This window comes from Cricetulus griseus, chromosome 2, assembly GCF_003668045.3.
Source record: "Cricetulus griseus strain 17A/GY chromosome 2, alternate assembly CriGri-PICRH-1.0, whole genome shotgun sequence".
In the NCBI taxonomy this organism is placed as follows: domain Eukaryota; kingdom Metazoa; phylum Chordata; class Mammalia; order Rodentia; family Cricetidae; genus Cricetulus; species Cricetulus griseus.
In genome coordinates this window covers 41677913-41691390 of record NC_048595.1, presented here as the reverse complement: position 1 = coordinate 41691390, position 13478 = coordinate 41677913, and the positions used below count along the sequence as shown (strand labels likewise).

The 13478-nt window shown below is 47.6% G+C and overlaps 1 protein-coding gene across 4 annotated transcripts; it reads left to right on the top strand.

The window, feature by feature from the left end:
• Positions 1 to 46: 46 nt before the first annotated feature.
• Positions 47 to 12517, top strand: Echdc2 (enoyl-CoA hydratase domain containing 2). 4 transcript variants are annotated; one of them, XM_027402414.2, is made up of 10 exons: positions 47 to 179; positions 2032 to 2099; positions 2169 to 2256; positions 4363 to 4449; positions 5308 to 5400; positions 7078 to 7134; positions 7261 to 7448; positions 10535 to 10585; positions 11873 to 11920; positions 12370 to 12517. In XM_027402414.2, exons 1-10 carry the CDS (start codon positions 47 to 49, stop codon positions 12445 to 12447), a joined length of 891 nt encoding a protein of 296 aa, XP_027258215.1. In that variant the 3' UTR covers positions 12448 to 12517. The 4 variants fall into 4 exon arrangements, with proteins under 4 accessions (XP_027258215.1, XP_035295618.1, XP_035295619.1 ...); XM_035439727.1 differs by lacking the exons at positions 47 to 179; positions 5308 to 5400 and having other exon boundaries at positions 2034 to 2099; XM_035439728.1 differs by lacking the exons at positions 47 to 179; positions 5308 to 5400; positions 10535 to 10585 and having other exon boundaries at positions 2034 to 2099.
• Positions 12518 to 13478: the final 961 nt, after the last annotated feature.

The window sequence follows — 13478 nt, the reverse complement described above, 5'->3', positions numbered from 1 at the left end:
CCGAGGAGGTCGCCGGTCTCCGAGCCACCAAGCCAGCCTGTTCCAGATGCTGCGCGCCCTGCCCCGCGCGCTGCGCCTCTCGCGGCCCTGGAGGTCCCCGGGGGCCCGCGACTGCGCCTCCAACGCCAAGACCGGGACGCCAGAGATCCAAGTGCACGCGCTGACAGGTCCAGACAAAGGTAAAGTTGAGGGCGAGGCCGGCCGGGACCCAACACGCCGGGAGACTCCGGCGGGAGGGCAGGAGGATTGGAGTTCAGGCCGCCCCAGGGTGGACTTTGTCTGGATCTGTCTCCCCAAACTCTCTGGAGGCCTGGAGGGAGGTGTGCAGCGGAGCGGAGAGCTCGGAACGGAGCTTTGCTCCGGGGATCAGGACCAAGAGTGTTGGCCAGGACTTTTCCTTCGTCCGGCCTTGGCAATGACCAGGGGGCGGAGGCGGCAGATCCAATCCGGATGGACCTGAGGGGACAAGGAGGGAGGGAGGGAGGGAGAGATATGCGTCCGCTAACACACAGGGCAAGTTCATGACCATTGACAGCAAAGCCTTCTATTGTACAATGTGCTGTGAAGCACCGGTGTTTGTTTGGACTTGGTGCCTGGATGCGATCCCTCTCTCCAGTCTGTGTAAGCCCCATCCCATCCCCTTTCCCATGTTTCACGTATTGTTTTATCGTTCGCGTCAGATTTATTTACTTAACTTTATTATTGAATATGTGTGGTTGCGTATGCCCCAGGGCACACTTTAAAAAAAAACAACTTTATGTCCTTTGTGGGCATTTATGTCTGTGTATCACACAAGAGCCTGGTGCCCGTAGAGGCCAGAATGTCCCCTGGAACTAGTGATAGAAGGTTGTGAGCAATCACGTGAGATCTGGGTCTTGAACCCAGATCCTCTGGGAGTGCAGCCTGTTTTCTTATTTGCTGAGGCATCTCTCCAGCCCCCACCGATAAAAATAAAGAAATCTTTTTTTTTCTAATTTTTTGATGCAAACAGCAAGATGCTTTATTGTAGTTGTTTAACGAGTAACCCTAGGTTAGCTCCGGCCTTTCACCCATCCACCATGGCGGGTGGCTAGGAAAGACCAAAAATAAATCTTAAAGAAGAAAAAATAAAATAAGCCAGGCAATGGTGGTGCACACCTTTAATCCCAGCACTCCTGAGGCCGGGCGGTGGATCTCTGAGTTTGAGGCCAGCCTGGTCTACAGAATGAGTTCCAGGACAGCCAAGGCTGCACAGAGAAGTCCACTCTTGGAAAAACAAAACAAAACAAATAAAATATTTATTTTCAGGGTCAGAAAGATGGCTCCGTGTATAGCCTGATAATCTGAGTTCATCCCTGGGTCTCTGCCTTTTTTCCCCTCTGGGCTTTTATATTTCTTACTTCTGTATAATAAGACTCCTTGTGTGATTTACTTGGGACCTGGGTGACACGCCCCCTCCAAAAAAATAGAGCTAAAAGAGTAAAACATACAACAACAGAGGCCAGTCTGGAGTACATTAGCCCCATCTCAACAATTATATTAAGAATAACAATAATTTTCTGGAAAAAAAAATCCATGAAGGTGACTTCTACAACTTGACGAGAGAGGAGGTGAACTGGTTATTGTCTCTGGTGAGGGCCTGGGGTGGTTGTTTCAGTTCTATTTCTTTATCCTGGATGGTGGATACAAGGATATTTGCCTGAATATTACTCTTTAGAGGGAAATGTGTGGTTGGGGGTGAGGGAGAATAATATGGAGGGAACTATGGAATTAAAGGCACCTATACGAGAGAGCTTGTGGGTCCGCCTGAGTGCCATGCTGGTAGCTCTCGTTTCTCTTGTGGCTTTGATTCACAGATCACAAGCCCTTCTACTCCCTCTCTGGGGCAGAGAGAGCAAAGGTTATTCTGTTTAATGGCTGGAGAAACTGAGGCCCAAGTCCAATGTGTGGCTTGCTGCACTTCACATAGCTCCTCAAGGGAAGAGGCTACCTTGAACCTCCTGCTCCAGGCCTCAGTTTGACTATCTCACCAAGGCTGCCTGTCCCTTGCAGGAATCACCGAGGTTCTGATGAATAGGCCTCATGCCCGAAATGCCCTGGGGAACGTCTTTGTCAGTGAGGTAAGGTATGGTACCCCAGGGCGTGGACTGGGATGGGCCAAGAAGTATCTGACCACATGTCCTCTACAGCTGTTGGAGGCTCTGGCCCAGCTTCGGGAGGACCAGCAAGTCCGTGTCCTAATCTTCAGAAGTGCAGTGAAGGGTGTGTTCTGTGCAGGTGGGTTCCCTTCCACCCTCTTCTTAGGGATCTGGCATACAGCATAGTCCCATTTTACAGACAGTGAGGGTCAGCATAGAATTTGCTTTGAACTTGGTCTTTCTGGTCTACTTTGCTTTCTTCTGACCTTTTATGGAGGAAATGGAGACACTGAGTCCCAACATGCTCATAAGGTAAATTCCAGTCCTTGTCACTAGAGCACTGCCTCCAACCTGCATCACCTGGCTCTCACAAGGGCACCTTGAACTTGTTTCAAAACCCAGAGAAACATGCAATCCAAGCCTACAAGGGGTAAGTCAAAATCATAGCTCTTAGCCCCCTTGGACCCCACAGCCCAACCTTTAAAGAATTAATTAGCTAAATGTGATGACATATGCCATAATCCCAGCACTTTTGAGACTGACAATAAGATAAAAATAATTAACTCGTTTTACTTCTTCCTTCCTTCCTTCTTTCCTTCCTTCCTTCCTTTCTTCCTTCCTTCCTTTTCCTGTAGCCCAGGCTGACCTTGAACTCACTTTGTAGCTGAGGATGGTCTTGGACTTCTGATCCTCATATCTCCACCTCTGAGTGCTGGAATTACAGGTGTGTGCTGCCACCCCCAACCCCTAGCTTGTGATTTTTTGGGGTGGGGGTGGAAAGCCATGAAGGCTGGAGAGGTGGTTTAGCAATTAAGAGCATATATGGCTGTCTTAGGCAGGCATGGTGGTGGAGTAAATGAGAGCTACATCCTGATCAGAAGGCAAGGTGGGGAGGAGAGGGAGAGACTGTGGGGAGGAGAGGAGGCTACACCTCCTAATCCTTCTCAAATAGTGCTACTCCCTATACAAGTAGATGAGCCTATGGGGGCCATTTTTTTATTTTTTATTAGTTCAAATTAGAAACAAGCTTGCTTCACATGTCACTCCCTTCTTCCTCTCCCTCCCCTCCCCCAACCCCCCACCAGCTCCCCACCACATCCCACCCTCTGCTCCCCAGGGAGGGTAAGGCTCTCCATAGGGGTTCCCCAAAGTCTGTCATATCATCCTGGGCAGGGCCTAGGCCATCCCCCATGTGGTCAGGATGAGAGAGCATCCCTCCATGTGGGATGGGCTCTCAAAGTCCCTTCTTACAAAAGGGATAAATACTGATCCACTACCAGGGGCCCCATAGAGTGCCGAGGCCTCCTCATCCTCCTTATTGACATCCACGTTCAGGGGTCTGGATCAGTCCCGTGCTGGCCTCCCAGACATCAGTCTGGGGTCCATGTGCTCTATGGGGGATATTTTTATTCAAACCACCACAACTGTTATTGCAGAGGACCTGAGTTTGAGTCCCAGCACCCACATCAGATAGCTCACAACCATCTGTAACTCCAGCTCTGGCTGTTGCTTTCTTCTGGCCTCTACATAGGTGTACAAACACATAACACATACATAATTTAAAATAAAAATAAAATATTTAAAGGCCAGGAATGGTGGCACATGCCTTTAATACCAGCACTCTGCAGAGGCAGGCAGATCTCTGTGAGTTTGAGACCACTTTGGTCCACACAGTGAATTCCAGAACAGTCAGATGTGTGTGTGTGTGTGTGTGTGTGTGTGTGTGTGGAGAGAGAGAGAGAGAGAGAGAGAGAGAGAGAGAGAGAGAGAGATAGAGAGAGAGAGAGGAAAAAGTTATTTTCTGTGAGTTTTCTCTTCATGTTCTTTAAGATTTATTTTTAGGGGGCTGGAGAGATGGCTCAGAGGTTAAGAGCACTGGCGGCTCTTGCAGATGTCCTGAGTTCAATTCCCAACAACCACATAGTAGCTCACAGCCATCTAGTATCTGATGCCCTATTCTCGAATGCAGAGCCAGGTCCTCCAGAAGATCAGTCTTAACCACTGATCCACCTCTCCAGCCCTTGACAATGTTCTTTGATGTACAAAGGATGATTCACTTTGAAGAAGTCCTCTTTGTTTTGATGACGGTTGCCCTCTCTTTACTGATATCTGCGCCCCCTGCCCCCAAGGCTCCTGGGACTGGGTTTCCTGGTTCCTCCCTGACTGCTTCTGCTGGCTCCTTTAACCACCTGGGATTTTGTAACAGGCCATTTCATAGTGGTCACCAGAAGCTTGCCCTCTGCAGGTGCAGACCTGAAGGAGCGGGAGCAGATGAGTGCTGTGGAAGTGGGGATCTTTGTCCAGCGGCTGCGAGGCTTGATGAGTGAGATTGGTAAGAGTCTGAGAATGGGGTGGAAGGCTGAGGGCCCCTGCTGGCACCGCCTCTGCCTGACCCCAACCCTTCTCTGAAGAGAGTATTCTGTTTTGAGCTCAGTATGGACACAAGTAATCTTACACAGAGCAGACAGGGAAGGAAGCATTTCTTCTCTTCCTCCCTTTAAAAATTATTATTATTTTTTTTATTATTATTTTAGACACCCTAGGTATTCTAGGCTGGTACTCCCACATTGCTGGGATTGCAGGCATACATATACCTCAAAGCCTAGCAACAAGCTATTTCGAGCAGCCCTTGCTTTTTGGCCATGTACCAGTCCAGTGGACCTCCCTGTCCTCAGTGTTCCTGCCTAGTAACTCCAGAGTAGACAAGCTCACTGAACTTTCAGGCTTGACAATGGCTGTTCCTATTGCCTGGCATACCCTTCCCAGCTACCAAACTTTTTAAGTGACCCTTTAAGGCCTCCAGTGTTTCCTCCTACAAGAAGTCCTCTCACCAGCTCTAAGCTTCCTGTCCTCAGAGCACAGAAGGCCTCAGAGCGTCACTGCCTGGTTATGAGTCTGCCTTCCTTCTTGGGGGGTGGGGGGGGTGCACACCTAGCTGAGTTCCATTCCAGCACCCTGTGCAGGGCTTGGCACACAGGGAGGCAGGTCCCAAAAGAGGGTGGGTTTGTAGCACCAGCCCTATTCCCAAACCCCATCAGGACCTAGAATTTCCCTATTGGGAAAAATGGGGTAAGATCCTCAGATAACCTGGCTGAAGTTATCAGGTGAGGTTCCTCAACCTAGGATCTGCAAGGCCCTCTGTCCTGGACCTGCTAGGTTTTGCAGGCTAAGCCAATCTTTGTCTCCACAGCTGCCTTCCCTGCACCCACTATTGCAGCCATGGACGGGTTTGCCTTGGGCGGGGGCCTGGAACTTGCCCTGGCCTGTGACCTCAGAATAGCAGGTACTTGGCAGGGTAGAGCTGGAGGGATGGGGTGGGACAACCTAGCCAAGCTGGGCATGTCAGATTTCTGTTAAGTCAGCCACCACTCTCAGCCTTCCAAACGAGAAAAACCCTGGCAGTATAAGAAACATGGGAAGCAGGTGAAGCTGCTTCACCACCCACTGCTGTCATAGACCATGCCAGTGAGAGCTCCTTTCCTCATCTAAGAAAGGTTGTAAAAGCTATTGAGTCACAGCTGACCATGCAGCAAAGAAGAGGGAAAGCCAAAGGGGACAAAGTTAGGGATTTGACCATCTAGATCTGGCCAAGTCAGATTACTTGAACTGAACAAGGGTGAGCCACGAAGACTGTTTGTCACTGACCCAGCTCATTGCAAAGGTGACTGGGCAGTGTGTTCTGGTTCATGGCGCCAGCCAGGTTTGTGGTTACTTGTTCTACAGGTGAGCCCTAAGTTGTGGAGGGTAATCAAGGTCATTAGTCACTTTTCTTTTTTTTTAATTTATTTATTCTTGCCTGCATGTATGTCTGTGTAAGGGTGTCAGATCTTGGGAGTTGCAGACAATTGTTAGCTGCCATGTGGGTGCTGGGAATTGAACCTGGTCCTCTGGAAGAGCAGTCAGTGCTCTTAACTGCTGAGCCATTTCTCTACCCCCACTGGTCACTTTTTTGTTGTTTTGTTTTATCAAGACAGGGCTTCTCTGTAGCTTTGGAGTCTGTCCTGGAACTTGCTTTGTAGGCTAGGCTGGCCTCAAACTCACAGAGACCCACCTGCCTCTGCTGGGATTGAAGGCATGCAACACCACTACCTGGCTCCCATTGGTCACTTTTCAAGGTCAGACTTAGCTGGGAGAGCACTTCTTAAAGGTAGACAGAGTGTCACCAAGGTGCCCACCCCCTCATGCCTTCTCTTTCAAATCCAGCAATATTAAATTATGTATCCAGGCATGAGGGTGGTTCCCATCTACAGTGTGTGAAAGAGAGACTTGACCTAGCATACTTAAGGCTTGGTTCCATCATTCCCAGCACCGCACACACAAAGTAGCTGGAGGGGGTTTGATTCTATAGCCAGGCAACAGAATTCTGCAGGAGGCCACTTACTCGCCCACGGTTCAGGCAGCTGACTCAGAGTAGAGAATGAAAACCCCTCTTGAGTAATGGTGCAGCCCCGTTTTACTGCCTACACTATACAGGTCAGGTGGCCTGTACTTAGGGAACTCAGCAAAGGACTATAAAGGAAAAGCACTCAGGAAGCAAAACTTAGAAACTGTCCTGTGCACCTTCAGGGAAACTTCAGGCTGACGCAACCTATGAGGGAGAACCATGGTGCTAACAGTCCATGTTAGACCTCAGGGTCCTTGAGACAGAAAACCCAGGAACCTACAATCACTGCCGGGTGCCCGCTGGGGGCCCCTTCCTTGTTGCTGGCCCTCCATTCATTCCCTAGTCTGTGTGACATGGGCAGAAGGGCTGCCATCTTTTCCCACCATGGATGCTCAGGAAGGGAAGACCTGCTGACCACGGCAGCTGGCGTAGTGGGTGGCTGGCCTGGGCAGGGGCTGGAAAGGTCTGGGCATGGCCAGACCTTGAGGAGGTAGCTGGAGAGACAGTGATGGTCTGCCCAGGGACTGCTAATAGAGGATGAGCAAGGGGCAACGTCATTCTTTTCTGTTTAAACAGCTTCCTCAGCTGTTATGGGGCTAATCGAGACCACCCGAGGACTTCTCCCAGGAGCAGGTAACTTCATCTTTTCTACTTCCTTATCCTAGGTCATTTCCTCCTTCTGTCTTGTTGCCAAGATGAGTTTCTCTAGATTTGCCCTTCTCAATCTGACTCACTGCTCTCACCTCTCCATACTGGCAGGAGGGACTCAGAGGCTGCCCCGCTGTCTGGGCGTGGCCCTAGCGAAGGAGCTCATCTTCACAGGCCGGAGAGTGAATGGGATGCAGGCCCATGAGTTAGGCCTGGTAAATCATGCTGTGGCTCAGAATGAGGAGGGTAATGCCGCCTATCACCGGGCACTGGCACTGGCTCAGGAGATCCTGCCTCAGGTATGGTGACAGTTGGGGCACAGAAGGATGGGATGATGGGAAGCCTAGGGACCAGGTGTTTCCTGGAGTTTGGACACCTACTGTGTTATCCAGTAGCAAAAGCCAACTTTAATTCTAAGTTAAAACACAAAGTGAATTTAGAAGGGCTGGAATCTAGTGGGCTCCAAGTCATCAAAGCTGTGATGACAGCAACCTTCTTCATCTCTTGTATGGCAGGGTGAAGTTACTTAAATCACACTGAACAGTCCCTCGTCCACACTATACCTTTCAAATGCCAGCTGGCACATGTGATATTGCACAGCACTGCTGTCAAGTGTTACCAAAGACTAGAAAACTAGGTATGCTACCAGTCACATTTCCTACCACACTACATAGTGGATTGTTCCTTGAAATATTCAGGATATACATTAACTCATTTTTTAAAATCCATAAGGAAGGATTAGGAATTGGTAGAGTGGACTTCATCCATGCTAAGCAACCACTAATGCTTGGCTAGTGAGTTAAAGGCTAGCCCGGGCTATATGCAGGAGTCCTAGGTTCCATCCCCAGCATTGAAGGGGTTGATTCCACAAAATTTAAACTGCTTGCTGGGCAGGTTTAGACCCAGGATCTAGCTGACTTGGGTCTCCAAGGCTCTGAGGTCTGCTGGCTTTGCTTGGAAGTAAGATGAGATCTCTTTTCCATAAAGGTATAAGGCAACTGAACTCATCAAGGTCACCATGAATGAAAACGAAAATTACAGTAAAGTTTAGGATTATGTTATTAGAATATGTGTCTGGGGAGGTCAGCCAGTAAAGTGTTTGCCTCACACGCATTAAGAATCTGAGTTCAACCCCCCAGAACCAATGTAAAAATGCCAGGTGTTCTGAAGGCCAGGCAACTGCAATGAACTGGGAAGCCAATGAGAGACCGTGTCTTTAAAAATGTGGACCAGTATGCCAGAGGATGAATGTGAGGCTGTCATCTGGTCCCCACACACCAGAGGTGGACATACACACAAACGCACAGAGACACTCATAAGTAGAATCTGTACAAAATTTTTAAGTTTGAAGTCAAATATATTAATTTCAAAACATTTTTAAAAGTTACAAAATAGGCCGGGTATTGGTGGTGCACACCTTTAATCCCAGCACTCGGCAGACAGAGGCAGAAGCAGAGTGATCTCTGAGTTTGAGGACAGCCTGGTCTACACAGCTAGTTCCAGGAAGGCCAAGGCTACACAGAGAAACCCTGTATCAAAAACAAAACAAAACAGGTCTACATTTGAAGCTGGGTGTGATGGCAAGTGCCTTTGAATCCAGCAGCGCTGCCCCCCCCCCCCGCCCCCGCAAAAAAATTACATTTGAAGCTAGTTGTGTAACTCAGGAGGTTGAGGATTTCTTTGAGTTCGAGACCAGTTTGGTCTACTAAGAACCTGTCTTAAGCTCCCCAAACTTGTAATGATTTTAGAGGGGAAGAAAATTTCTCTATGTATTCTTTGGCGCAAGGATCAGGGTATAAATGGAGCTTGATGCCCCTTGTGGGCAACCTCATGCTGACAAACTTCTGACAGTAGTCAAGTATGGGACAATGGCATCATCCTAGAGTTACAGGCATTTTGAGTGCTTCAAAAGTAGCAAGAGGGAGAGTTGGGAATGTGACTCAGTGGTAGAATGCTTGCCTAGCATGCACAAGGCTCTAGCTAGGTTCAATCCTTAATACTGGCAAAAAGTTAGGAATGATAGGTAGCACATGCCTTTGAACTCAGCAGAGGACAGCCTGGTCTACATAGCAAGTTAGCCAGAGCTACATAACAAGACCTTGTCTCTAAAGTAAAATTAAAGTAATCTGTGAGCCTACCTACATTGATTGACAGCTGTCCCACATCTACAACTTTCTGAAGAGGGGTTGTATAATAAGCAATTACCACCTAGTCGGCAAACCATTGAATAGGGAGTGAAATGGTTCTAGAATCTATTCAGACCGATTAGGATACATTAACCTTTAACTAAATGAGTTGGCTGTTTTCCATTTGAACATCAAAGAAATTAACATCCTAAGGCCACATTGACCCACTATTCTTATAGCCAAGTAACACCTGAATTTTATTCATTGTATTTCTAATTTTAATATATTCACATAGCCAGAAATTTATTTGTTTATGGTATATAAAACATGTGTTTAACAATTTAATTTTGCAGGGTTTTTTGGGGGGGTCTCATGTAGCTCAAATTCATCTTCCTGCCTCCACCTCCCAGGTGCTGTCCTGGGGGTACATTAAATTTTCATTCTTCTTTTTTTTTTTTTTTTTTGGTTTTTTGAGACAGGGTTTTTCTGTATTGTTTTGGAGCCTATCCTGGCACTCTCTCTATAGACCAGGCTGGCCTGGAACTCACAGAGATCCGCCTGCCTGTGCCTCCTGAGTGCTGGGATTAAAGGCTGCACCACCAACGCCCGGCAAGTTTTCATTTCTAATGAGAGAAACAGTGCTGTTGACTGGTTGTCATTCATGGCAAACAAACCAAATAGAAGAGAGAAAAGAAGGGCATAAAATAAAACCCAAAACATTAGTGCTTGCTAGGATGAGCGCTAGAAGGGAAGGAACAACAGTGGGAAGATGACTGGAAGTTGGGGGACTTGCTGGCCCCAGTGCTTCAATCCCATGAGCCTCTACTTCACATCTGTAAAATGTGTTGTCCGTAAGCACTCTGTTACCATCTTTGTGGCACATGCCTGCAATCCTGAGACTAAGGACCACAAAGAAAGACCAGCTTCAGCAAAATCTTGTCTTAAATGTTTGCTCAGAGGTCAGGGGCCCACTGTGGCTCTAATTCAGTGCCTAGCACTTGCCTAGCATGGGTGATGCTCTGGGTTTAAAGTCCAGCACCAAAGACAGTTATAGTTTGTGAACTATAATGGGAAGGACATGTTGGGAGGATCAACTCAGCTGGTTAAGACTAAACAGTCAGGAAGTGTGCTTCTTTCACTGTAGAAAAGGAAGCTTGATTCAAGAGGTCTATCAGTAGGAAGGCTGGATGCAGAATCAGACCTGTACCTTCCTGTCCAAAGCTCTTCACTTACAAGTCTCTGAATGTTCTCTCGCCTAGGCACCCATTGCTGTGCGACTGGGCAAAGTTGCCATTGACAGAGGAATGGAGGTAAGATTCTACTGGTCAGGAATTGTATGTCAGTCATTGACTAGGATGTATCCCCATCACTTCTGTATAAGGAAACGGGTAAGAAGGGTAAGACCACATAAAAGTGAGAGGTAAGAAGGCAGATCTGTGCGGTTCTCAACTCATGTACCTGGGCTTGGGCTGGTGGCTACTAAAGGAGCCTAAGTGTAGGTCTCAAGACATTAGCTTACCTGTCACACTGCAAACTATACCAGACCAGAGATGAGAACTGAGATGTAGGGATGAAACATGTCCACTGTCTATGTGGTATTAATGGTATTCTCCTTAGGACAGCCAGTATCGGGGACTGGCTCAGTGTTAACTAGCAGTGCTGAGTTAAAGACTGTGTGTGTGTCTGTGTGTGTGTGTGTGTGTGTGTGTGTGTGTGTGTGTGTGTGTACTTTTAATCTCAGCACTCAGGAGGCAGAAGCAGAAGGATCTCAGAATTCAGCTGTCTTGAACACAGCAAAGAATGTTTTCTAGAGCTGAGGATTAGTGTCCAGGCATGACTGTACACAGGCATGATTGTATGTATACACCTACAATCTCAGGGGTTGGAAAGCTAAGAATTCAGGGTCATCCTAAGCTACACAGTGAGACCCTGCCTCACTGCAGCTCAATGGTAGAGCACTTGCCTCACATACCAAAAGCCCTATGTTCATTCCTGGATACTGTGTGTGTGTGTGTGTGTGTTTTCAATCCTCAATGGCATGGGATACGGGGGAAAGTAGGGTTAGGCTCCAGAGAAAAGTTATAATACAAGCAGAAACACGTTCATATGAATTGACTGAGTAGGAATGGTAAGATGGCAACCTGGAAGGGAAGAGTCTCAATCCAAGACCACTTCATTTCAGTCACTGTTGTATCACATGTCTCAGACTCCTCAGTAGATCAAAATGCTCATTTTGTAAAGTAAGTTTTGAATAGTGCTTGCTAGTGACTGTGCCAGTGTTAGCAACAGTGAGCATGAGTTAGCAGAGGATAGAGAATGTGCCAGGCCTCATTCCTAAGTCCTGACAAAAGGCATAGCCAGACAGTCTGGAGGAAGAGACACTGGCTGAAGCATGTAGAAGCCAATTCTACCTAATTTAGCATCATCACACACCTTCCTACGCATCTCTCTCAGGACCCTTTACCACTGCTGTAAAGTCCAGGTATCAGTTACAGAGCAGCAGTTATTTCCACTCATAGACAGTAGGGTGGGCTGGCTCTTTGTGGATGGGGTTGGTTGGACAAAGTCATATGGACTCAGCGAGTACTTTTTTGCAGGTGGACATTGCATCAGGGATGGCCATTGAACATATGTGTTACGCCCAGGTATATAAGTACTGTTGGCTTGTGCATGTTGGGGGGTAAGCAAATATGGGGAGCCTCATGCAGTCTAACTATGCGAGTGCCTCCTAAATAACCTAAGTGGCTCCAAGAGAATCACAGGTCTTCACCTCAAGACTCTTTCTTTAATCATTTAGTATCCAGAGAACCACAGAACACAAAGATGCTTCACAAACAGGAAAAAAAATCACTTTTGCTGTCCAGTACCAGTTATCTCTATTGGGGGCTAAGCTGGAATTACTATGCTAAGGCCTGGTTAGACAAATAAGCAGACAACCCTGTGGAGGGGCTATACACTCTTTTGATAACTTGTGAGAGGGGAGGGGGAAAAAGCTACTCTCCATCATACCTAGATCCACTTATGCAATGACCATATATCTATATCTATCTATACATATACATATATACATATACATATCATTGTATCTTTGCAGAACATCCCAACCCAAGACCGACTGGAAGGGATGGCAGCCTTCAGGGAGAAACGCCCCCCAAAATTTGTTGGCAAGTGACCCAGTTAATTTTAACTGCACACCATAAATAGGATCCAGAGGAAAAGTTCGCAGGCTAGCCCTCTTAAGTTCACCTCTGGCCTTTGGTTTCTCCACAAGAACGATGACAGACACTGTAATTGGCATGGTGCCTAAAACCAAGGTGCTGACCACCTCACTTACTGCCACCTTCCACCTTGCTCACCAGGCCTTCCTGGTTCTCTTGGGGAGCAGTGAGAAGGAAGCCCTCATTTCTTCCTTTCACAGAATAAACCAACCGGGTTTGTTCTGGACAAACCATTTAACCTCTCTAGAACTCAGCTTTTTTAAATCTGGAAATAATCAGCTGTAACTTAAAATCCTTGTGTTCAATAAACGTGCTACAACCATCGGCTTGTACTGAAATTGTGGGGACCAGTGGATGCCTTCTGCAGACAGTAGAGTGGCAGGAAGGCCTTCAGTACTCATCCAGGATCATGGACAAAGAGTTAGCCGCCCCGAAAGAAGGGGTGGGGAATCAGGCGGGCAAACTTGGTGCCTGGAGGACAAGTGGCATTTGAACTGGCAAAGGTAAGCTAAAAGGTGCCATATTTGGAAAATAAAGGGCCAGCTCCTCACAGGCCCCTGGATACCTAAATGCCCACCTCCTCGACTACCAAGACTGCCGAGAGCTGAGCATCCTCGGCACAAGCACCAGCCATACTGTTGGTTTGCTGCCAAAGCATGTACCAGGATGTGTTTGTATCCCAGAAGGGAGAAAGTCACAGGAGGGCTGCACACATTGCACATCTTCCCACTGGCAAATGCTAGTGGTTCCCAGGAACACAATGTTCCAGGTACTAGAACTCAGGTTCAGAAACTAAAAACAGTAGTGTGTGAGTAGAGAGTGCAGTTTATAGACATGGACATCATTAAGATGATGCCTGAGACAGTGGAGAATAGAATAAGGTAATACACAGCCAAGGCTGGCTTGAGGTTATAGTTTAGAGTGTATCTTAGAATTGCTAAGAATGAGTTCCTTCCTCAATTGATGCTCAAAGAGGGCTTCTGAC

Bases quoted from the DNA above. Each gene is read 5' to 3' on its own strand.
- Echdc2 (XM_027402414.2), top strand. From the start codon at position 47: ATGCTGCGCGCCCTGCCCCGCGCGCTGCGCCTCTCGCGGCCCTGGAGG. The intron at 2,100-2,168 runs GTAAGGTATGGT...TGTCCTCTACAG, and splicing joins GGAACGTCTTTGTCAGTGAG to CTGTTGGAGGCTCTGGCCCA. The intron at 4,450-5,307 runs GTAAGAGTCTGA...TTGTCTCCACAG, and splicing joins AGGCTTGATGAGTGAGATTG to CTGCCTTCCCTGCACCCACT.